Source organism: Myotis daubentonii, chromosome 5 (genome assembly GCF_963259705.1).
Source record: "Myotis daubentonii chromosome 5, mMyoDau2.1, whole genome shotgun sequence".
Taxonomy (NCBI): Eukaryota; Metazoa; Chordata; class Mammalia; order Chiroptera; family Vespertilionidae; genus Myotis; species Myotis daubentonii.
Genome location: NC_081844.1, coordinates 22,835,499 through 22,858,678, shown reverse-complemented (window position 1 = coordinate 22,858,678; position 23,180 = coordinate 22,835,499). Strand labels below are relative to the sequence as shown.

Sequence of the window (23,180 nt, the reverse complement as noted above, 5' to 3'; positions counted from 1 at the left end):
ACAAACTTCCCTTTTTAAAATAAAAATATTTTTTTATTGATTTCAGAGAGGAAGGGAGAGGGAGAGATAGAAACATCCATGATAAGAGAGAGCCATGGATCGGTTGCCTCCTGCATGCCCCCTTACTGGGGATTGATCCCGCAACCCGGGCATGTGCCCTGACCAGGAATCGAACCTGTGACCCCCTGGTTCATAGGTCGATGCTCAACCACTGAACCACACCGGCCGGACACAAACTCTCCTTAAGAGAGCAAAAGTCCCAAGAGTTGGACCTCAGGCTGTAAAGCTGGAAAGGAAAAAAAAAAATTGTGTCTCACCCATAAGCCGAGGGAGGAACAGGGTCTGGCGGGAGAGTGGATTGGGACAAACAAGAATCAAAAGAGACAGAGGCAAGGCCTAGCGGAAGAACGTGAGCGGTGATTGGCCAGGAGTAGAGTCGGGGCGGGACACGCGAAACCGCTGGGCCGTCAAAGGGCGTGGTCTGAGCCGCCAGGGGGTGGAGCCTACCAAGGGTCGCATCCAATGGAAATAGGAGGCGACCGTAGGCTGGATGGATGAGGACCGGATCTTAGGGGAGTGACGGCCCAAAAGGAAGCCCCGCCCCAGGGACAGGGCCTGCCTCTTCAAATCTCTGCTTCTCATCTCAGGGGCGGGGTTTCATCCAGAGAGGTTCCGCCTTGGGTTCTCTGGAGGGTTTGGGGAAATGAAAGTCACCAAGGACCCGGCCTGGTCCAACTCGTGACCCGGCGCCTCGGGGTCCCAACACAGACTCCCCGACTCCAGCCCCATGGCCACGCTGAGCCTGCTGCTCCTGGGCGCGCTGCTCTGGGTCCCAGCAGGGACCCTGACCTGCTACGGGGACTCGGGGCAGCCCGTGGACTGGTGAGTGCGGGGCCCCGACCGTGCCCCGGGCCGGACTGCAGGTGGCTGCACCCGGGTGAAGCCGGGGCTTGTTCTCTTCCCCTTCCTCCGTTTCTGTCCATTTCCCAACCTCCAGGTTCGTCGTCTACAAGCTGCCGGCCAGTAACAGGTACAAGTACTTGGACGCGGGCTCAGGGGGCTGGCGCGACGGTACGGGGTCCATGGACAACCTGAAGGGCGCCGTAGGCCGCAGCTTGCTGCCGCTGTACCAGAACACCAGCCAGGTGAAGGGGGCGAGGGGGGTGCCGGCAGAACCCAGGTGGGACTCTGGGGGGCCCGGCCTGGGGGAAAACTTCATGTCGCCCCATCCATCTCCCCCAGCTTGCCTTCCTACTTTACAATGACCAGCCACCTAATAACTACGGGACTCAGAACTCTTCCAGCCGCGGGCACACGAAGGGTGAGGCCAGATTGGGGGCTGGAGAAGGGCTCTGGCTTCCTTATGCATTTCCCCCAGCTGACTCCTGACCTGCAGGGGCGGGAGGGGGCTCCTTTAAGACACAGGGGCAGGGTAACAGGTTATCTCGGGTAAATGCTGTCTCTCTCTGGACTGTGACAACAGTGGGCTGAGGAAGGAGTTCAGCAGCGGTCCAGAGACTGCCCACACCCTCTCCGCGCTCCCTGCAAACCCAGGGCGGTCCTGGCTGCACATGTGCTTGTTGGGATACCTTGAGCAGTTCCCCTGAGCCTGTCTTTTGGTTCAGGTGCGCTGCTTCTGGACAAAGACGAGGGCTTCTGGCTGATCCACAGCGTTCCAAGGTTCCCTCCACCCGCTGCGTACAGCTGGCCTCCTAAAGCCCACAGATATGGGCAGACCCTCCTCTGCGTGTCTTTTCCGTTCGACCAGTTCTCAAACATTGGTGAGTGGGAACAAGGAAGCAGGGTGATTCCCTAGTTTCCAGACCAGGATGTGGAACAGTGCCTAGTTTTCTCCTCCCCTTGCCTTCCAGGCAAACAGCTGAGCTACACCTACCCCAATGTGTATGCCTACCAGCTGGAAGGGGTCTTCCTCAAGAAGTTACCTGTCCTGGAGGAGGTGGTCCAGGGCCACCATGTTCTCAACAGACCCTGGAACAGCAGCGTGACACTCACATCAAAAGCCGGGGCCACCTTCCAGAGCTTTGCCAAATTTGGGAAATTTGGAGATGGTGAGCCCTGAGGGTGTGGGTTGAAGAACTCTTTCTCTGCAGAGGTGGTGTCGGGTGTGTCCATGACTGAGAGCAAGTTGGAGGTAGGAACTAGAACTCTTTGGGAGCCATAAACACATGAGAAGTACACAACCCACAGGCCTGGGCTCAGCCATTGGTTTCTGATGGTGTCGTAGGTACATCATTTACCTGGACTCTCATTTTACCCATCTGGGAAAATGGGGGTACTAACCTCTACTGTACAGGGTTGTTGTGAATAAAGTAATGAATGTAGTGTTTAGTAAGAGCTGTTAGTCAGGAATTGACAACCAAGGAACTGAGCTCAGAGAGGGCCAGTAGCCTAGGGATTCCCTAGCACTGACCCTGCCCCTGCCCATGCCCGCTTTCCATCCTCTGCAGACCTATACTCCGGCTGGTTGGCAGAAGCCCTTGGAAGCAATCTGCAGGTCCAGTTCTGGCAACACTCTCCTGGCATCCTGCCCTCCAACTGCTCCGGGGCCCAGCAAGTGCTGGATGTGACTCAGGTAGCCTTCCCTGGACCAGCTGGGCCCACGTTCAGTACCTCAGAGGACCACTCCAAGTGGTGTGTAGCCCCAGAAGGGCCCTGGGCCTGTGTGGGTGACATGAATCGGAACTGTGCAGAGGAGCACCGAGGTGGGGGCACACTGTGTACCAAGCTGCCTGCCTTCTGGAAAGCCTTCCAGCCTCTGGTGAAGGCCTGGGAACGTTGTAAGAGAAGAGCAGCACCTCATCTGCAGAAAGCCCAGCAGAGCATATAGGAGCCTGTTTGGACTTCAGTTTAAATCCCAGTTCAGTCCCTTATTGTGTGACCTTAACTGTGTGCCTTAAAGCGTGACTCAGTTTACTCATCTGCAAAATGGGAACCATAACACTTGACTCAAAATTTATGAGGAATAAAAGGAAAGTGGTAGATGGGGCTGTTAACTCTTTCTTCAGGTGGGCGCTGGGACTCAGAACAGCATTGCAGCTCCCTGGGGTCCAAGGGCAGCTGGCTCATAGGTGAGACCACAAGAAAAGATCCACATAAGACTCACCTCCCCTCTCTATAGTAACCAGGACTGGCGTTCCTCCCCTTAACAAGAACACAGGCAGGAGGGCTAAAACCTTGCCTCGCCAGGGAGGTGGGGCAAGCCTCAGAAAGCTCACGAAGCACAGACACACTTTATTTATATGTGTACATATGTATACAGGCGGCTGTACAGTGCAGGGCCAGCGGCCCCCTCAGCTATGGGCCAGGGGGCATGGGGCAGGGGGCCCTTTTGGTCAGGCCTGATGGAGGCACAGCTTCAGCGGGGTACCTGGAAGTCAGCCCCACCTCAGGCTTGGTGGCCTGGAGCAGGGGAGTGGTTGGGGCTGGGGGCCCTGTGCTACTTGTTGCATTTTTCGTAGGGGCTACAGAAGGGGTCTGGGCCTCTGGGGAGAGCTTGGGGGAGGTGGGCTTGGAGCGAGGCCCGCTCTGCGTGGTCCGCTCCTCCACCATCTCCAGCCCCCAGCGTTCGGGGCCTCGGAGGACCTCTGGTGCGGGAGGCACCAGGGGTACGGATCCCGGCAACCCCTTAGAGTCCGAGCCCAGAGACCGGGGCACCTCGACCTTGGCCCCAGGCCGCTCGGGCTCTACCACAATGGGCACTAGGGTCGTGCCCACCTCACCGGAGCTGCTGCGCCGGCCTGTCTCATGTTCTTGTACCGGGCTCAGTGCGGCCTTGGCGACCGCCCTAGCCGCCCCACCCAAGCCATCCTCGGTCTGCACGGTCTGCACACTCTGGTGCCGCGTGCCGCTGGCATCCCGCTCCAGGGTCCGGCCTGCGGGAGTCGTCACGCGGGGCTGTGTGCAGGCCTCCGCACCGCCGGGGGACTCCTCTTTACTCGCGGCCCCCGTGGGCCTGGGGGTGCCCTGGGGCGGCAGCGGGTCCACTCCCAGGCTGAGGGGCGACTCCTGGCGGCCCAGGCGGCGGACAGCAACCTGCAGGGGCACACCAGGCCCCTCGACAGGGGGCGTCTCCCCATCAGACTCGGCCAGGCTGTGCAGCGCCAGCTCCCCGTGGAAGTCCTTGCGGAAATCCGGGTGGCCCACCTCGAGGCTGTGCTTGCGCAGCGCTCCCTTCTTGTCCGCGCCGAGCGAGGCGCCCAGCTTCTCCGCCGACTGCACGCGTTTGAGAAGCGGCGAGCGCGGGGGCTCCGCGCTCTTGGGACGGGGGCGCACCACCGGCGGCGAGGAGTGCAGCTTGGCCGGGAAGCTCTGGGTCGTGTGGGAGCTGCCCACCGTGTGGCCGGGAAGCGGCGGCGGCGAGGCCTGCGTGGGGGACGGCGTGTGCGCCAGCGGGGACAGCGGGATGTTGCCGGCCGACTTGCAGCGCGCGGAGCGGTACTGGCGGTGCAGCTTCGGCGACAGGCCGTGCAGCGTGCTGGGCCGGATGTGGTGCGACGCCGAGGACGCCGGGGAGTTGGGCGTGCTCGAGGCGGGGGAGCTGCTTTGGGACGAGGCACCTGAGGGTGGGCAAGAGGGGGTGTTCCGCTGGCCGGCACCGCCGGCGGACCCGCCTCCGCCACCCGGCGCCCGCCCGGAGCTTACCTAGGTAGGCGGAGTCGGGTGTGGAGCGGAAGCTGTGGGTGGGTGAGCGAGCTGGGAGCCCGTGGGTGGGCGAGCCCGGGAGGCTGTCGCTGGACGACAGCGAGCGGTTTAGCGACGACAGCGAGCGGCTAGTGTGAAGCAAGTTCGACTGCTTCGTGATCTTGCGGAAGAGGGAGCTGCGCTTCTTGCTGGGGAGTAAGGAGAGGGCCGTCTACCTTAGACCAAATTCACAACCCCCGGCTCCGCCTCCGCCCCTGGGACCGCCCACTCCCCTGGCCCCGCCTTCTCCAGCTACGCTCCTCACACCTATTTTTTGCTGGCGTCACCTATCAAAGCAGGACCAACCTCTTCTGGCTCCTCCCACTCTGTAGTCCCGCCCTCTCCTGCTACAACTCACCAATCAGGGAGGGAAGAAGTTCACCTGACTCAGTTCAGTCTGGCTCCTCACTAGTAAATCCCCACTCGCGACTTGTCCAGGCCAAACCCACTAGTCGAAATAGAACACTCTCCTGGCCCCACCTCCCTCTCCCAGCTCCTCCTACCTGTAAGGGAAGAATTATTCAGTTGGCCCAGCCTTGCCTGGCTTGCTCATTCCGGACAGAAACCCCTTCTCCTAGCCCTCCCAGTGGACTACACACACTCAAAAGGACAAGACCACCTCCTGGACTGTGCCCTCGCTAATCCATGTCTACTGGCCCCGCCCACCTGCCCAAGACACTACCCAACGCTCTTCTTCCAGCCCAGGCACCTGGCACTGTCCCTCCCGTGCCCCCCCCCCCCCCTCGTCCTCTGGTTTCTGCTCTTTACTCGGTGGCCCCCACACTTCTTTCTCCTATCCACAGCTGTGGCCCGGCCCTCCCATCTTAGCCCTGTCCACTGTTCAAACCCTGGAGTGCTCCCCTGTGCCTGCTGGTATAGCCCCGCCTCCGCACTCGGCCCCACCCACCTCTCCTGGCCCTCCTTAGCCGAGGGTCTCCGGTTCCTCCGAGCCATTTTGGCCTTGTAGCTGGTGCGCCGGGCCGGGCCGATGCGAATGGAGGTATTTTCGAAGGGTGTTGTGGTCACTGCCACCTTGTTGCCACTCTGGGGGAAGAAGGGAGGCAAATGTTCAGGCAGCTCCAGCTCCCGGGACCCCCGCTCCCCTCTCCCCAGCGCGCTGCCTCCCTGGCGCTCACCTTAAGGATCAGCTCCACGACCTCAGGATGCACCATGCCATGCACAGGCTCCCCGTTCACGTGGGTGATGAGGTCCCCTGCACAGAGCCCTGCCTCCTGGGCCGGGCCCCCCTCTTCCACGTGCTGGGGACAGGGCGCCACACGGTGCAGGGTTAACAGGATCAGTAACCAGGAGGCTCCCTAAGCTGATGTGCCCCACACCTAGCTCTGCATTTACTTGAATCCTTGTAACACCTTATGAAATAGTAATTACTCTTCCCAGTTTACAACCGAAGAAACTGGAGCTCAGAGGGGGAAGGGCACTGAAGGTCATAGGAGTCTCAGCCAGGCGGCCGGGATCCGGAGAGTGAACTGTCCCTCATTTCTGGGGGTTAAAAGGGAGCTTCTCTCCCCCACCCCCATCTTAGAACACAGATCCCACCCATGAGTGCTCACCCAGACAATGTGATGGACACTGTAGACGTCTGAGTCACCCATGTAGACGCGGATGGCTCGCAGTGTGAAGCCGTACTTCTTGCCAGAGCGTTGGATGGTGATAGGGGAGCGGAGGCCACTGACAGCCGGTGAGTAGTCCCGGCTGGGTGAGGAGTCCCTCGAGGACGGGTTGGAGGAGAGAGATCGTGGAGACATGGGGCTGGCCAGGGGTGAGCTTCCATGAGGGTCCACTGCAGACACAGAACCATGGTCAGAGGTCAAGGCCAGCGATCACAGCTCTCCCAGTATCTGCTCCTCCCACCTCCTTAGTCAAAGTCCCAGAGCTCTCATTGGTCCACCCCAGTGCCAATCACTGTGCACAGGAAAAATGCAGCGTCTTCATTGGCTTGTCCTGGCACAAATGGGGGCAGGCCCTCCCTTCCAGGTGGGGCCCAGCATCACCTGCAGGAATCATGACAGACAAAGCAGTGGCAGAGGCTGACTTGATGACTTTGCCCCCGGTTCGAGAAGGCCGCTTCTCTACTGCTGGGTCCCCTGACAGCTGCTGGTGCCGAGCCCGGCGCAGAACCAGGTCATTGGTGGCCCTGGGGCCTGATGGGTCGCCATCCTTTGAAGGTGGACAGAGGTCACCTGGGCGTGGTTGGTCCGCTGCAACAGAGCAGGTGGGTGAGGAGGCAGTCCGAGGTCAGGGCCTCTGGCATGTGTTCACTCTGCCTGGAATGCTTTTCCCACGTCTCACCCTTGTTGGAATGTCAGTTTCCTGGGAGCAGGTGACATGCACCAGGCACAACCCCTGGTAAACAGAAGTGCTCAAATGCGTTGTTGACTGGGAGAGCGTGGAATGCGGGGTACCCCGTTCCTCAGGCTGGTGAGAACCCAGACCGGAAACAGTACCAGGCTTACTGAATGCTCAATATATGGCCGCGGGGGAGCTGGGGAAGGCGGCAGGAGGGGGCCACTCACTGGCTTCGGAGTCCCCGCCACTGGCAGGGCCATCCCCTTGAGCTGCCTCCTTGGGGACCCGTGCGTCCAGTGAGCCTGGGGGGTCAGAGGTGGGCCTGGCAGACCTGCGCAGCTGGGTCTCATCCTCATCCTCTTGGGGGGCGCTGAAGCGGCTGGGCTCCAGCAGCGCCGAGAACCGGCGGCGCGCACCCAAGGGTGGACTGGCCTCCCCCTCCAGGAAGCTGGCCTCGGATGCCGAGAAGCGCTTGCTGCTGAAGGGGGGGGGGGGTGCGTCGTCAGAGGCGACAGGCCTCTTCATTCCCGCTCCCCAAACCTAGCCCTGCCCCTGCTCACATCTCTGGGGAGCCCCCTCTCCAGGTCTTCTCGCGCAGGGTCAGGCTACCCAGGCCCTCCCGCTTGCCGGCCACCTTCTCCTCTAGACCCTTGGCACTCGGCTCCCGCTTGCTGGCCCCCGCTGCCGCCACCGGGGTCTTGGGCTCATGCTGCGACAGCTGCTCCATACTGCTATACACCTGCAAGGGAGGGCGAGTGGTGGTGAGGGGCACGCTCCCAAACCAATGGGCTTCCTGCTACTGGACACGCTCCGCCCTCCAAAGGCTGGGCCCCGCCCATCTCTGAGTTGTCCCCCAACCACATACAAATCTGCAGCTCAGACCCCACCACAAATATTTAAGCCCTTAGTAAGGCTTAGCCAGTGCTCCTCAACCTTCCTAATGCCGCCACCCTTTAATACAGGTCCTCATGTTGTGGTGACCCCCAACCATAAAATTATTTTGGTTGCTACTTCATAACTGTAATTTTGCTAGTTATGAATCGTAATGCAAATATCTGATATGCTATATGTGTTTTCCGATAGTCACGACCCACAGGTTGAGAACCGCTGCCTTAGACCCTGCCCATAATCTTTTAAAAAAACATGTTTTTATTGATTTCAGAGAGGAAGGGAAAGTGATAGAGAGATAGAAACATCAATGATGAGAGAAAATCACCGACTGGCCACCTCCTGTATGCTCCCTGATGCTCCTGTATGCTCCCTGATGCGGGGGGTCGAACCCACAACCCAGGCATGTGCCCTTGGCCGGAATCGAACCTGGGAACTTTTAGTCCGCAGGCCGACGCTCTATCTACCGAGCCAAACCGGCTAGGGCAACCCTACCCATACCTAAACGAATTTGCCCTCCTTCCTGCCCCACCTTCCCAGTTCCCAGCCAATCATATGTACCCCAAGCTGGGCTCTACGCACCTACACGCTGCTCCTCCAGGCGAGATCTCCTGCACCTTTGCCCCGCCCCCACTGCTCATCCTCTCCACCCCAAGGTCCTGACCCTGCCTCATCTAGACCTACCTCCGCCCCACTGTGAGTCCTCAGTCCCACCGCCAAAGGCCCTCCCATGCACCCCCAGGCCCTGTCACTCTCAGAATCCCGCCCCCTCAGTAACTTCCCCAGCCGGGGACCTCGACCTCGGGCCTACCAGGATTCCCCCAACTTCCGCAACCCCGCCCACTCAGGCCCATCTCCAATTCCGTCCTCACCCTGCAGCTAGGAGAAAAAGATACACCCCCCTCCGCCCCCGCCCAAGCCCCGCCTCCCGACCTCGCCCCACCCTCCCGGGTCTGGCCCCACCCCTAACCCAGCTGGCTCGCCTTGCTGAAGCGCGGGGAGCAGGAGGAAAACTGGCGGATTTCCACAGGCTCCTCCTCCGTCGTGTCATCCTCGTCGTAGGAGTTCACGTGGTGATACCTATCTGAGCGGGCTGGGAATGGGGGGTGGACCGTGACCACTCCTCAGGGCTGCAGGCGCCGCCATGGCCCCGTCCCAATCTAGAATCTGATTCTGGCCCTGCTTCCAGGCTGGGCTTCTGCCCAACTCGCAGAGGCTCCATTAGGCCAGCGTCCAGAGGCCACATCCGCAGGCCCCATCTATGGCCCAGCCCCCCTCCCCTCCAGCCAGCCCCTGCCCTGCCTCCTTCTAGGTCCTAGCACTGCCCAGTAGCCCAGGCCCAACTCCAGAACTCACGGCTGTCCAGGCCCCACCCTCCTTTCCTACCAACTGCTCAGGCTGAGCCTCACCCCTGTGCCAGGCCAACCCTCTCCTCTGTCTGGGCGGCTGGTCTCCTACCCAGCTGGGCTCCAGCCCAGGCTTTGCCCAATGGTCCCTCTCACCAGCGTCCACCCCCTCTCCCAGCTCACTGTCGAAGTAGCTGGTGTCATCCTCGGACTCCAGGTGGGGGATGAACTCTGCCTTCTGCCTCAGCAGTCCTGTCCAGTCCAGGTCTCGAAAGAAACTGTGCTGCTTCACCTCAAAGGCACCCCCTGGAAAGGAAGGAGTGGATGGGGCCCGGGAGAGAATCCCTGCGACAGCTTAGGGCCAGCTCCAGAGCCCAGCCACCCACCCCCGTCTTCTACCCCAGGGCCACAGCACTTGGAGCCCAGCCCTTAGGTTCTCGGTACAGCAGACCCCTTACCTGCCCCAAGCCGGACCAGGGGGTTGGTCTGCAGGAGGCTGGATATCAGGAGCTGGGCGTCTGTCGGCAGGGCTTCATCTCCCTCGGGCCACAGGATGTCATCTGCAGAGCAAGGTGGGGGGGGTCACTTTCAGGTCCAAAAGGCCCTGGGTCTGCCCATGTCCCCATGCCCCCCACCTGCCACCAAGGAGGCACGCACCGCTGATGACCTGTCCGAATAGCTCTTCGGGCGTGTCTCCGAAGAAGGGCACACAGCCCACCAGGAACTCGTAGAGGATGATGCCCATGGCCCACCAGTCCACCGGTTTGCCATAGCCCTGGCGCAGGATGACCTCGGGCGCGATGTACTCTGGGGTTCCGCACACCTAGGGGCAGGCGGTCAGCCTGCACTCTGGCCACAGGAGGGGCCTCGAAGGGGAGCGGCACTCCCCACCCCACCCTGAGCCCCGAAGCCCTGCTGGCTCCTTCCCGCCACAGTGACGCCCGCAGCCACACACACACCTGTTTGTCCAGGAACTCCCGGGCATCCTTCTCGATATGGCCTTCATACAGGTTGGTGGTGAGGCTCATGAGCCCCATTTTGGAGAGGCCAAAATCCGTGAGTTTGATGTGGCCCATGGAGGTGATGAGGAGGCTGCAAACACAAGCAGGGGTCTCAGAGGTGAGGCTTGCCCACCTCCCTCCTGGCCCTTCCATGCCAGCGCCTACAGAGGGGCAGGGGGCGGGGGTGACGGGAAAAGTCAAGGCTCACTTGTCAGGCTTGAGGTCTCGGTGCACAATGCCGTAGTTGTGTAAATACTCAAGGGCCAGCACCGTCTCGGCAAAGTACATGCGGGCCATCTCCACGGGCAGCGCCCCGATGTTCTTCAGCAGGGTGGCACAGTCCCCCCCTGTGTGCGAAGGAGGCCCGTGTAAAGAGGGAAGCACCCCTGCCCCAGGGTTGTGCGCTCCACATGCACGACAGCACCAAGTCCCCACCCCACATTGCCCCTATTTTGCAGCGAAGGAAAACTGAGGTACAGAGAGGGGCCTCCTTCTCCCGGGCCCCACAGGGAGTGCCCTCTACCAGGCTCCTCCTGTCTTCTTTATAAATGTTTAATATATTTTTAAATCTTCACCTGAGGACAGGTTCACTGACCTTTTCAGAGAGAGAGAGGGAGGGAGGGAAACATGGATGGGGTTGGCTCTCTGGAGCATCCCCACACTGAGGCTGGGGAATGAGCCTGTAATGCAGACTATGTGCCCTGACTGGGAATCAGATCCACAACCTTTCAGTGCATGGGACAAGGCTCCAACCAACCGGAGCCACACCAGCCAGGGCTCCTCTTGTCCCCTTAACCATCTTCCAAAGTTGGCTTGATCTGAGACTCAGAGGTTGGATCATGGAGGGAGTTGGTGGAAATGAGGTTTGGTGGGTACCAACTGTTGCCTGGGTATCAGCTGAGTCTGGGAACACCGCCCTTGATCTCCTGGAGTTTGAATCATGAATGTCTTGTGCCTTAAAATGTAGAGTCCTGGTTCCCACCAGATTTACTGTGATCAGCATTCATATGTTAGGCTCCCCCAATAGGCGTTCCTCCTTTTTCTCACAAGGATCAGGTTTCTTTCCCAGTGCAGCAGCAAACCCAAGTTGCTCAGCCCTCCAACTTTGCACTCTCCCCAAAGATTGCTAAACTAGCAGGATATAAGTGGGATCTGCTGGATGGCACCTCACTATATCAAGGCCTGTCTACAGGGAAGCCCACACATGGGAGAGCAGAGCCAAGAAATGGAGAGATTCCTGATGACATGGTTTGAGCATCTGGATACAGACATTTCTGAAGGCAACATGGATGTTTTGCTCACAAATCACTACATGTCTTTCTTTTTTTTTTTTTTAGCCAGGAAACTGATGATCAGACCTAAAAATGGAGCCTAGGAATCTGCATCTGGCCACAACCCCAGGTAATACTGACACACAGTTACACTGAGAACAAAGCTGGGTTGACTTGCAAATGAGACTTTGAGGCTGGGCCCTGTTCAGGAGGCCCGAGATGCACACTTACTGTGTGCTCAACCCATCAAAGATCCCGATTCCACCCCCTTCTCTCCTCTGCAGGACCTCAGACCCATGCAGTTCCCTCCATCTTGGTCTCCCTCTTCTCTCCTCCACACAGCAGCTAAATAAATAGCATTAAAACATGTCAGACCATGTCAACTTTGCTTAAAACCCTCCAGTGGCCGCCTGTTGCATTTGGCATGAAACCCAATGCAGTCCAGGCCCTGCATGCTTAACCCCTTACCTCGCCATCCTCATCTACCCCCACCCTCCCTCTCACTTGCTCACTTTACTCCAGCTCCATTGCAGCGATTTTCAACCTTTTTCATCTCATGGCACACATAAACTAATAACTAAAATCCTTCAGCACACCAAAAAATGTCTATTTTTGCCAATCTGACAAATACAAATAGGTATAATTTTGATTCATCCACACCAAATAGCCATTGTTGTTCTGGCTGTAGTCATTTTTTTATTTGACAATCTAACAGAAAAAAAAAAAAAGGTCAGTGCCACTGACTAAGTCAGGTACTGCTTGTTTTAAAAATTCTTGTGGCACACCAGCTGAAAACTGCTACCTCAAAATCCAGATGCCTTCTCACCTAACAGACTTTGTGCTCTTCCAGGTACAGTGCAGGCCTCAGAGGAGCCCCTGCCCACCTAGCCCCTATGGCCTCCTTAAGCCTTAAGGTCCTCATGACTGTCCTCACTATATGAAATGACCTATTGCCTTTGCTTGTTTTATTATCTGTCTACCCAGAATATAATCTCCATGAGAGGGGAGTGTGCCTGTCTGGCCCCCACTGTGCCACCAGCACCTAGCACAGCACGAGACATAAGGGAGGCAATGAGGGGACATCTGCTGAATGAATGGATGGCTGACTGAGGTTTAGGAGTGGCAAAACTGCAGCCCCAGAAGATCATGTGTGTATCCTAATAAGCATAGTATGTGTGGGTTTGGGCAATGATATAATAGTATTTGGATAACTATAAGCATGAGTGGTTGGATAAACATGAAAAATATATACATTGGTGGTTGGATGAATGGCTAGATGGCTGGATAAACGGATGAATTGTAGATGAATGTGTGGATAGAGATAGCTAGATGAGATGGCTGCTAAAATGGAGATTTGGGTGAATAATAAAAATACAGATAGTAAATGAAAGGATGGATGGATGGTGGATTAATAAATAGATAAATAGGTATTGGTAGATGGATGGATGGTGTGTAAGTGGGTGAATAAATTGATGAATGAATAAATGGCCGGACATATAAAAAGATGGATGAATGAAAAATAGCCAAACCGGTTTGGCTCAGTGGATAGAGCGTCGGCCTGCGGACTGAAGGGTCCCAGGTTCGATTCCAGGCAAGGGCATGTACCCTGGTTGCAGGCACATCCCTGTGGGGGGCGTGCAGGAGGCAGCTGATCAATTTCTCTCATTGATGTTTCTAATTCTCTATCCCTCTCCCTTCTTCTCTGTAAAAAATCAATAAAATATATTTTTAAAAAAAGATGGATGAATGAAAAATAGATGTGCAACACAGAGTGGATCTAATATATAACTATGGACTTCAGTTAATAATGTATCAATATTGGTTCATAAATTATAACAAATGTACTACACGAATGCAAGATGTCAATATAGGGAGACTGGAGGAAAGGGGTATGTGGGAACTCAATGTGCTTTCTACTTACTTAGTCTGGAAGCCTAAAACTGCTCTAAAAAATGAAGTCTATTAATTTTTTTAAAAAATAGATGTATAATGGCCCTAGCCAGTTTGGTTCAGTGGGTAGAGCATCAGCCTGAGGACCGAAGGGTCCAGGGTTTGATTCAAGTCAAGGGCACGTGTCTCATATCTCGGTTGCAGGCTCCTCCCTGGCCTAGGACCTGGTCAGTTCACGTGCAGGAGGCAACCAACCGATGTGTTTCTCCCACGTCAGTATCTCTCTGTCTTCCCCTCTCTCTTCCACTCTCTCTAAAAAAACAATGGAAGGGAGACACCAAGATGGTGACATAGGTAAACACCAGAAATTGCTGCCTCCCACAACAAATTCAAAAATACAACTCAAAGACAAAATGGACATCATCCAGAACCATAGGAAGGCTGGCTGAGTGGAAATTCTACAACTAGAAGGAAAGAGAAAAGCACACTGAGACTCAGAGGAGGTGCAGAAGTGAAGTGCAGAGGTACAGAGGCTCGAGCGCATGCGGCAAGGGCTGGCAACTGAGGACACAGCTGTCTTTTTTAATCAGGAGGGAGTCACAAGCCCCTGACTGCTCTGAACTCCAGTTCCGGGTGAGTCTCTGGGGACCCAGACTCATACAGGGAGAAACTGGACTGTCTGGCAGCAGGCAGAACTCAGAACTCGAGGACGGCTTTCTCTCCAAGGTGCTTGCAGCAATTACCCGGACACTGAGACACGGGGCCTCTTAGGGCAGGGCTGAGGATCAGCCATAGCTGCTTTCCCCACCCTGTTGAATCCCTGAGACCCCGCCCCACCCAAGCTGCAGCAGAGGCTTTTGCATATGAATGCCCTGGCCCTTTGCAATCTGAAAATTACCTAACAAACTGCAGCTGGGCCAGACAGACCCAGAACTCCCAAGAGAAGGCCCAAGGCCCCACAGCAGCTTGCAATTGCTTCACAGCTGGGCCTCATTTGGGCACCTCCAAACCCCAAACAAGGAAGGGGAATCTGCAGATCTCTTCATAGCTCCTGCTGGGTAGCCTCAGGCAGAGGCTAAATTAGCACCTCCTTAGATCCAAGAGCCAGTGTACCCAGTGGTTAGAGTGGGACCATTCAATCACAACTCCTCAGATCCATAAGGGACACACTCAGGGGGCAGACTCAGTGAGCACCAAAGCCCCACTGAAGCAAGTCTTGCCCCAGAAGGGTGTCTTCAGCTTAGAAGTTCTCCCACCGTAGACACAGCTGACTCTCACAGCCAATTGGCCTGGAGATCAATTCCTCCCAGTGATACCTACAGCAATCAAGGCTTAACTACAACAAGACTGTGCACAAAGCCCACAAAGGGGGTGCACCAAGAGTGTCCACCTCAGGTAATTGGGGAGGCTGAGCCACTGGACCCTATAGGACACTTAGCACAGAAAGCCACTCTACCAACACGGAAGCATAAAAAATGCAGAGACAAAGAAACAGGTCACAAATGACAGAAATGGAGGAAAGCAAACTATTGGATATAGAGTTCAAAACCACACTTTTAAGATTTTTCAAGAACTTTCTAGAAACCTCTGATAAATTTAGTAAGACCCTCAAAAAATCTGGTGAGACCGCCGATAAATGTAGTAAGACCCTCAAGAAATCTGTAGTGAGACCCTCGAGGTTATGAAAAAGGACCAACTAGAAATTAAGCATACACTAACTGAAATAAAGGATATTATGCAGAGTTCCAACAGCAGACTAGTGGATCGCAAGAATCAAGTCAAAGATTTGAATTATGAAGGAGCAAAAAACACCCAACCGGAAAAGCAAAATGAAAAAAGAATCCAAAAATACGAAGATAGTGTAAGGAGCCTCTGGGACAGCTTCAAGCGTATCAACATCCGAATTATAGGGGTACCAGAAGAAGAGAGAGAGCAAGATATTGAAAACCTATTTGAAGAAATAATGACAGAAAACTTCCCCTACCTGGTGAAAGAAATAGACTTACAAGTCTAGGAAGCGCAGAGAACCCCAAACAAAAGGAATCCAAAGAGGACCACACCAAGACACATCATAATTAAAATGCAAGAGCAAAAGACTAAGAGAGAATCCTAAAAGCAGCAAGAGAAAGACAGTCAGTTACCTACAAGGGAGTACTCAAACGACTGTCAGCTGATTTCTCAACAGAAACTTTGCAGGCCAGAAGGGAGTGGCAAGAAATATTCAAAGTGATGCATCCCAAGAACCTACAACCAAGATTACTTTATCCAGCAAAGCTATCATTCAGAATTGAAGGTCAGATAAAGAGCTTCACAGATAAGGAAAAGCTAAAGGAGTTCATCACCACCAAACCAGTATTATATGAAATGCTGAAAGGTATCCTTTAAGAAGAGGAAGAAGAAGAAAAAGGTAAAGATACAAATTATGAACAACAAATACGCATCTATCAACAAGTGAATCTAAGAATCAAGTGAATAAATAATCTGATGAACAGAATACTGGTGATTATAATAGAATCAGGGACATAGAAAGGGAATGGACTGACTATTCTTGGGGGGGAAAAGGGGTGTGGGGGATGCAGGAAGAGACTGGACAAAAATCATGCACCTGATGAGGCAGCTGATCGATGTTTCTAACTCTCTATCTCTCTCCCTTCCTCTCTGTAAAAAATCAATAAAATATATTTAAAAAAAAAAAAAGATTTAATTTAAGCCCTAACCGGTTTGACTCAGTGGATAGAGCATTGGCCTGCAGACTCAAGGGTCCCAGGTTCGATTCCGGTCAAGGGCATGTACCTTGGTTGCGGGCACATCCCCAGTGGGGAGTGTACAGGACGCAGCTGATCGATGTTTCTCTCTCATCGATGTTTCTAACTCTCTATCCCTCTCCCTTCCTCTCTGTAATAAATCAATAAAATATATTTTTTAAAAAAGATTTAATTAAAAAAAATAATAAAAAACAATGGAAAAATATCCACGGGTGAGGATTAAAAATAAAATAGATGTATAAAGTATAAACAGATGTATGGGTGGAAAAACAGATGGGTTAGCAAATGAAGAGATGGAAGGATGGATGGATAAATGGATAATTGGATGGGTGTTTCTATATTGAATAAAATGAAAACAGATCAACTCAACAGATGGCTGGATAGAAATGAACAGATGGAACGGATGGTCAGTGACTGGGTGGACCGTCAATATGGCGCCTGGGGCTCAGGCAGGCCACTCAGCAGCCTGACCAGCGTGAATCGCCCTTTTCCCTACAGCTCTGCAGGCAGCCACACCTTCCACGTACTCCATGACCATGCAGAGGTGGCGCCGGGTCTCAAAGGAGCAGAACATGCTGACCACAAAGGGGTTCTCGGCGAAGGTGAGGATGTCGCGCTCCACGAACGCCTGCTGGATCTGGTTGCGCAGGATCAGGTTCTGCTTGTTGATCTTTTTCATGGCGAAGCGCTGGCGCGTGTCCCGGTGCCGCACCAGGTAGACAGCGCTGCAGGGGGAGAGCGCGAGGACCGGCCATCACCTCGAGACACCCGGCCTCCGCTACCCTCCCCCCGCCAGAGCCCCAGGTGGCTCACCCGTAAGCACCATTGCTGATGAGTTTGATGGTGTCGAAGTCATTCTCGCCAGGCGGTTTCTTAGCCTTGGTGGAGCTGCTGCGGCCCTGAAGGGGGAAGGTGAGACCACCACCATCATCATGGTAAGATGGGGACTCTTGTTACCCCATTATCCACGGGGAAACCGAGGCACGGTGGGGATGCATCCTTCATCCGAGTGCCACAGTGAGGAAGCAACAAAATCAGGCCTTGAACCCAAGATGGTCTGACTTTGAAGCTATATTCCCAACTTTTTTCCATTAGGAAAGAGGCCTACAAAATAATCACCCTAATATAGAAAGAACTCCCAGAAATCCATAACTAGAAGCCTAGCAATTGAAGAGAAAAAATAGGCAAGATCTGTGAACTAGAATTCAGAGCTCTTACCATATTAAAAGATGCTCAACCTCACATATAATGTCAGAGGGCAAATTAAAACTACCCAAGATATCATTTTTCACCTAGCAGATTGGCAAAACGAAAAAGAAAAAAGGAAAAAAATCCAAAAGGCTGACACTCTGTGGGTAAAGTTGTGAGGAAACGTACTTTTATACCTTGGTTTTGGGAGAATAAATTGGTATAACCCCCATAGAAGGTACTTTGGTGTATACAGAATTATAAATGTACATTCCCTTTGATCCACCAGTTTCACCTTTGAAACAATTCTACAGATAGGCTTGCATATGTGAAAATGACATATGTACTATCTTGCTCATTGCAAATATTAGAAACAATTGACATGTTCATTGATAGGAAATTGGTTCAATAAACACATAATGGGCATTTGAATGAAGGAATATTATGCCCCTGTTAAAAAGAATGAGAAATTGCCCAGCCAGGGTGGCTCAGTGGTTGAGCATTATTGACCTATGAACTAGGAGGTCAAGGTTTGATTACCAGTCAAAGCTTGGGATTGAGGGCTCAATTCCCAGTAGGGGGTGTGCAGGAGGCAGCTGATCAATAATTCTCTCTCATTATTGATTTTTTAAAAAATATATTTTACTGATTTTTTACAGAGAGGAAGGGAGAGGGATAGAGAGTTAGAAACATCAATGAGAGAGAAACATCGATCAGCAGCCTCCTGCACATCTCCTAATGGGGATGTGCCCGCAACCCAGGTACATGCCCTTGACCGGAATCGAACCTGGGACCTTTCAGTCCGCAGGCCGACACTCTATCCACTGAGCCAAACCAGTTTCGGCCATCATTGATGTTTTTATCTCTCTCTCTCCCTCTTCCTTTCCTCTCTGAAATTAATAAAAATATTTTTTAAAAAAATTAGAAATCTATCAGTATATAGATTCAGAAACTTCTCCCAAGTATTTTATTGGGGGTAAAGGAAGCAAGTAATAATATGTACTATATACTTTTGTATAAAAAAAGTGGTAAAATAGAACTATCCTATATAATAAAAGGCTAATATGCAAATTGACCGAACAGTGGAATGACCGGTTGCTATGATGCGCACTGACCACCAGGGGGGCAGGTACTCGATGCAGGAGCTGCCCCCTAATGGTCAGTGTGCTCCCACTGGGGGAGTGCCACTCAGCCAGCAGCTGGGCTCACGGCTGGCGAGTGCAGTGGCAGTGGTGGGAGCCTCTCCCACCTCCGCAGTAGCGCTAAGGATGTCTGACTGATAGCTTAAGGGAGCAGGCCTTGCCTGGTCAGCGTGGCTCAGTGGTTGAGCATCGACCTGTGAACCAGGAGGTCAGGGTTCGATTCCCGGTCAGGGCACATGCCCAGATTGCGGGCTCCATCCCCAATGAGGGGTGTGCAGAAGACAGCTGGTCTATGATTCTCTCTCATCATGGATGTTTCTAGTCTCTCCCTCTCCCTTCCATTCTGAAATCAATAAAAACATATTAAAAAAAAGGGGGGGGGAGTGGGCCTTAAGCCTTCAGTCAGACATCCCCCTGGACTGTGAGAGGGCACAGGCCAGGCTGAGGGACCCTCCCTGAGTGTACAAATTTCGTGCACTGGGCCTCTAGTGTAATCATATTTGGGAGGTACTCAGCAACACATCAACACTAATAAAAGAGAAAAATGGTAATTGGCGTACGAGCTACCCTTTTCATTGGCTAATCAGGGCTATATGCAAATTAACTGCCAACTGAGATGGCAGTTAACTGCCAACAAGATGGCGGTTAATTTGCATATGTAGGCACAATGCAGGGAGGCGAAAGGGAAAGCAGGAAGAAGCCCCCTGCCACTGACAGTGATCAGAAACCCAGGGGGGAGCTAAGAGCTGGGGGGCAGGGCAAAGGCGGCCCTGGGGCCGCCTTTGCCCTGCCCCCCAGCCATGATCGGAGAATCAGGCGCCTTTGCCGCCCTGGCCAGTGATAGCAGGAAGTAGGGGTAGAGCCAGTGATGGGAGCTGGGCACGGTCGAAGCTGGCAGTCCCAGGAGCTAGGGGTCCCTTGCCTGGGCCTAAAGCGAAGCCCACGATCGTGGGGCCGCTGCAGCTGCGGGTCCCTGCTGCCCAGGCCGAATGCCTAGGCCAGAGGCATCAGGCCTGGGCAAGGGGCCGATCCTGCGATTGGAGGGTGATGGGGGTCAAAGCCTGAGGGCTCCCAGTATGTGAGAGGGGGCAGGCTGGGCTGAGGGACACTCCCCCCACACACACACCCAGTGCACGGGGATCAGCGGAGCCGCGAGGCCTCCCGGCACCGGCATCAGTGTGACAGGGGGCAGTGCCCAAACCCCCTGAACCCCCTGATCGCCCTGCGGCTCTGTGTGCGACAGGGGGCGGGGCCACAACCTCCCTATCCGCCCTGCTCTGTTCGGGACAGGGGAAGGCGCCCCAACCCCCTGATCAGCCCTGCTCTGTGCCTGATAGGGGGGAGCTCCCCAACCCCCTGATCGCTCTGCGGCTCTGTGTGTGACAGAGTGCAGTGCCCCAACCCCCTGATCGGCCCTGCTCTGTGTGTGACAGGGTGTGGTGCCCCAACCCCCTCCCCCCCCGCCCCCCCCAACGGGTCCTGCTCTGTGTGTGACGGGGTAGAGCCATAACCTCCCCTTCGGCCCTGCCCTGAGTGTGACAGTGGCGGCGCCCCAACCCCTCTGATGGGCTCTGCTCTGTGAGTGACAGGGGCCAGCACCCCAACCCCCTGATTGGCCCTGCTCTGTGCGTGACAGGGGGTTGCGCCGCAACCTCCCCATCGACCCTGCCTTGAGTGTGACAGGGGGCGGTGCCCCAACCCCCCAATCGGCCCTACCCTGAGCGTGACTGAGGGTGGCATCGCAACCTCCTGATCCTCCCTGCTCTGTGCATGACATGGGGCGGTGCCCCAACTCCCCAAATGGCCCTGCTCTGAGCCCGACCAGGGGCTGCACCTAGGGATTGGGCCTGCCCTCTGCCACCCGGCAGCAGGTCTAAGCCAGCAGGTCGTTATCTCCCGAGGGGTCCCAGACTGGGAGAGGGCACAGGCCGGGCTGAGGGACCCCCCCCTCCCTCCCCGAGTGCACAAATTTTTGTGCACCGGGCCTCTAGTATACTAATAATATTTGGGGGGCACATAAGCAGTAAAGGACAAGGGTGGATCTAAGATTTTTCACTGTATACCTTTTTAGAAAATTATTTTTCTTTTTCTTAGGGACAAAGAGATTATGAACATAAATATTACACAAAAAGATCTATGAGATTAAAAAAATAATGAGCCCTGGCCAGTGTGGCTCAGTTGGTTAGTGTAGTCCTGTGCACTGACAGGTCAACAGTTCAATTCCTGGTCAGAGCAAATTCCCAGTGTGGGTTTGATCCTGGTCAAGGTGCATGCTCGAGGCAACTGATTGATGTTTCTCTCTCACATCAATGTTTCTCTCTCTCTCCCTCTCTCTCTCTCCCCCCCTTTTCTCTCTCTCTCTCAATCAATAAAAACATATTTTTAAAAAATATTGAACCGATATGCTCCTAAGAATGTAGCCTAAACCTTCCTTGGGGCAGTCTCACAGGCAACAGCTGTGACTAGCCAAACACAGGGCATCATCTCTATATATAAAAGCCCAGCGATCAGAATGGCGGAACGACCAGAACGACCAGAACAACCAGAACAATTGGTGGCTATGATGCGTACTGTGGAAGCCAACTAGTCTGATCTGGACCTCGATCGCCCCCCTGCTGGCCTGGCCCTGGATGGGCCCCCAACACCCTGATCGGGGGTGGGGCCAGCCGGCCAACCTCCCGCAGCCCCTCCTCCCCACTGGCCTGGCTCAATGGGTCCCCACTGGTGTGGGCCGGCCAGACCCCACCATGCACGAATTTGTGCACCAGGCCTCTAGTGTACTGTAAGTTCATTGGCTTCATGCAGAAATTGGTGGGAGCATGGGCTTCTGAGGCCCAGAGCCCTAAGGGATTAAAGCCTGTGGTTTCCACAGAGGCACCGCCACACCAACTTCTGATTTTACTGCATATGATTATGCCTGGAAAAACAAAGTTCCAGAACTGCAGAAAACTTTCCGGAAATCTACGGTGTGCCCATCCACCTAGAACAATGCCTGCCTGACCAAATGTTCACCAGATCACCATGGCATGACAGTGGGAGGCCTCATCTCCCTCTCCACAGCCCAGAAACAAATGAGTTAGGCTGCAAAGAGCTGGTTTCCTTTTGGGCATAAAACCTTTGAATTTTTATGGTTCCTGTAAAAAAACTTTTTTACTTGAATGGCTTACTTAACATTTTGCAAGAAAAAATAAAGTTAATAGGACAATATTTTGGTTTGTTTATGACACGCACCTGGCCTGAAAGAGCTCATTGGACAGTTAAAACTAATGTTCAAAGAAAGGTTGCGGTTCTTCGAGTTCATGCAGCTGATTTCCCTGGAGGCTGCATATAGGCTTATCTATTTATTTAATTTATTTTTTTGTTAATCCTCAGCTGAGGGTTTTTTCCCATTGATTTTTAGAGAGAGTGGAAGGAAGGGGGAGAGACAGAGAGAGAGAGAGAAATAGCGACTGGTTGCCACCTGCATGCATCCCGACCCGGGGCGGGGATCAAACCTGCAACGAAGGTACGTGCCCTTGACCAGAATCGAACCTGGGACCCTTCAGTCCACAGGCCAACGCTCTATCCACTGCGCCAAACCAGTTAGGGCTGCATGTGGGCTTACTGATAGCAGTTTGTGCTGAGGTCCTTAGGGACTCATGGTGGCGTTTTTGAGCATGGCGTGCAGAAGCCTTTCTGGATTTGGATGTGTCTGAGGAAGGAAGACGAAAGCCAAGGCCAGGTGCATGAGACAAGGGGTTTGAGTTTGTAGTTACCTTGGGGAGTTTTCCATCTTGCAGTAAAATGTTCAGAGAAATTACTGGCAGCATGCCTCTATTCATTGGATAGTTTGTTTTAAAGGGATATTGTCTCATCTCAGATCTTTAGTGAAATTTTATGTGTAATTATTATGTATTTATTCCACATGGAACAGAACACCTGTTTCATGTTGCATGTTAGACTAATGTCTATTTTATTAATGCAGCTGTGATACAAAGAGTCTCCTTTTCCTTTTAAAAATGTTACGACTTTTAAGTTATGATTTTGGTTGTGGAATAAATACATGAATGAAAAAACACAAGGTAGCCTGAAAATATCTGACACGAAAACTGACAGAATTATAGGGAGAAATAGCTCAAAACAAGGATTTAACACATATCTCAGAAACTATGAGCTCAATCGGGAAAAAGGAAAAAAAGAATAGGGAGATGGAAGATTTGAATCACTCAACAAGTTTGATTAAATGGAATTACGTAGAATCCTACAAACAACAATCAAAGATAAATACCTTTTTAGAGTTTTAGACTTTTGAGTGATGTCATTCCATTACCTATTCAAAAAATTAAACAAATGGCATGGACAGTGAGATTCTTTTAAATATATATATATACTTACATATATATAGGAAAGGGGTGTGTGTGTGTGAATAGATACAATCTGAAACAAAGGTTAGAAACTCAAATACCTTCAGGGGTGAGGCAGGCCAGGTGGGGGCCATGGGTGACTGGGGGCAGGTACCCCACATCATAGGGCAGCCCCCACTCAGTGTCAGCTGGTCCCACCATAGTGTTGTTAGAACTGCTGATTTTTTTCAAAAGAAGGTCCAACCCCAGATTTGAGTCAAAAATCTTCCGATTTCTATATTTTGCTTCAAAGTTTTGAAAACCATTAGACAGTTTAGATGAGGCGCACGCATGGCCGC

General features: G+C 53.5%; 2 protein-coding genes and 1 pseudogene across 4 annotated transcripts in view; 2 read left to right on the top strand and 1 right to left on the bottom strand.

Annotated features, from left to right (window-relative positions):
- The first annotated feature begins 612 nt into the window (after positions 1–612).
- DNASE2 (deoxyribonuclease 2, lysosomal) lies at positions 613–3,000 on the top strand. The gene is made up of 6 exons (XM_059696531.1): positions 613–882; positions 998–1,145; positions 1,243–1,321; positions 1,626–1,781; positions 1,872–2,069; positions 2,469–3,000. The coding sequence occupies exons 1-6, from the start codon at positions 788–790 to the stop codon at positions 2,846–2,848; spliced, it is 1,056 nt and encodes a 351-aa protein (XP_059552514.1). The 5' UTR covers positions 613–787; the 3' UTR covers positions 2,849–3,000.
- A 232-nt stretch (positions 3,001–3,232) lies between these two features.
- Positions 3,233–23,180, bottom strand: part of MAST1 (microtubule associated serine/threonine kinase 1) — a 38,093-nt gene continuing 18,145 nt past the window's right edge. For 2 of the 3 annotated variants that reach the window (XM_059696530.1, XM_059696527.1), the window contains 16 exons: positions 16,983–17,068; positions 16,686–16,894; positions 10,452–10,590; positions 10,202–10,334; positions 9,900–10,065; positions 9,701–9,802; positions 9,426–9,548; positions 8,880–8,989; positions 7,569–7,747; positions 7,236–7,486; positions 6,714–6,920; positions 6,273–6,502; positions 5,838–5,960; positions 5,609–5,745; positions 4,663–4,850; positions 3,233–4,577 (listed from right to left, as the gene is read on the bottom strand). In XM_059696530.1, the coding sequence (XP_059552513.1) occupies positions 3,316–4,577; positions 4,663–4,850; positions 5,609–5,745; positions 5,838–5,960; positions 6,273–6,502; positions 6,714–6,920; positions 7,236–7,486; positions 7,569–7,747; positions 8,880–8,989; positions 9,426–9,548; positions 9,701–9,802; positions 9,900–10,065; positions 10,202–10,334; positions 10,452–10,590; positions 16,686–16,894; positions 16,983–17,068 (3,645 nt within the window). In that variant the 3' untranslated portion in view covers positions 3,233–3,315. The remainder of the gene's footprint in view (positions 4,578–4,662; positions 4,851–5,608; positions 5,746–5,837; positions 5,961–6,272; positions 6,503–6,713; positions 6,921–7,235; positions 7,487–7,568; positions 7,748–8,879; positions 8,990–9,425; positions 9,549–9,700; positions 9,803–9,899; positions 10,066–10,201; positions 10,335–10,451; positions 10,591–16,685; positions 16,895–16,982; positions 17,069–23,180) is intronic. The other variant, XM_059696529.1, reaches the window with a different exon arrangement.
- Positions 17,110–21,483, top strand: LOC132234396 (cytochrome c oxidase subunit 7A-related protein, mitochondrial-like; annotated as a pseudogene).

Excerpts from the sequence above, each read along its gene's own strand:
- DNASE2 (XM_059696531.1), top strand. The coding sequence starts at position 788 with ATGGCCACGCTGAGCCTGCTGCTCCTGGGCGCGCTGCTCTGGGTCCCA. Across the intron at positions 1,146-1,242 it reads TGTACCAGAACACCAGCCAG|CTTGCCTTCCTACTTTACAA; the intron begins GTGAAGGGGGCG and ends CATCTCCCCCAG. Across the intron at positions 1,322-1,625 it reads CAGCCGCGGGCACACGAAGG|GTGCGCTGCTTCTGGACAAA; the intron begins GTGAGGCCAGAT and ends CTTTTGGTTCAG.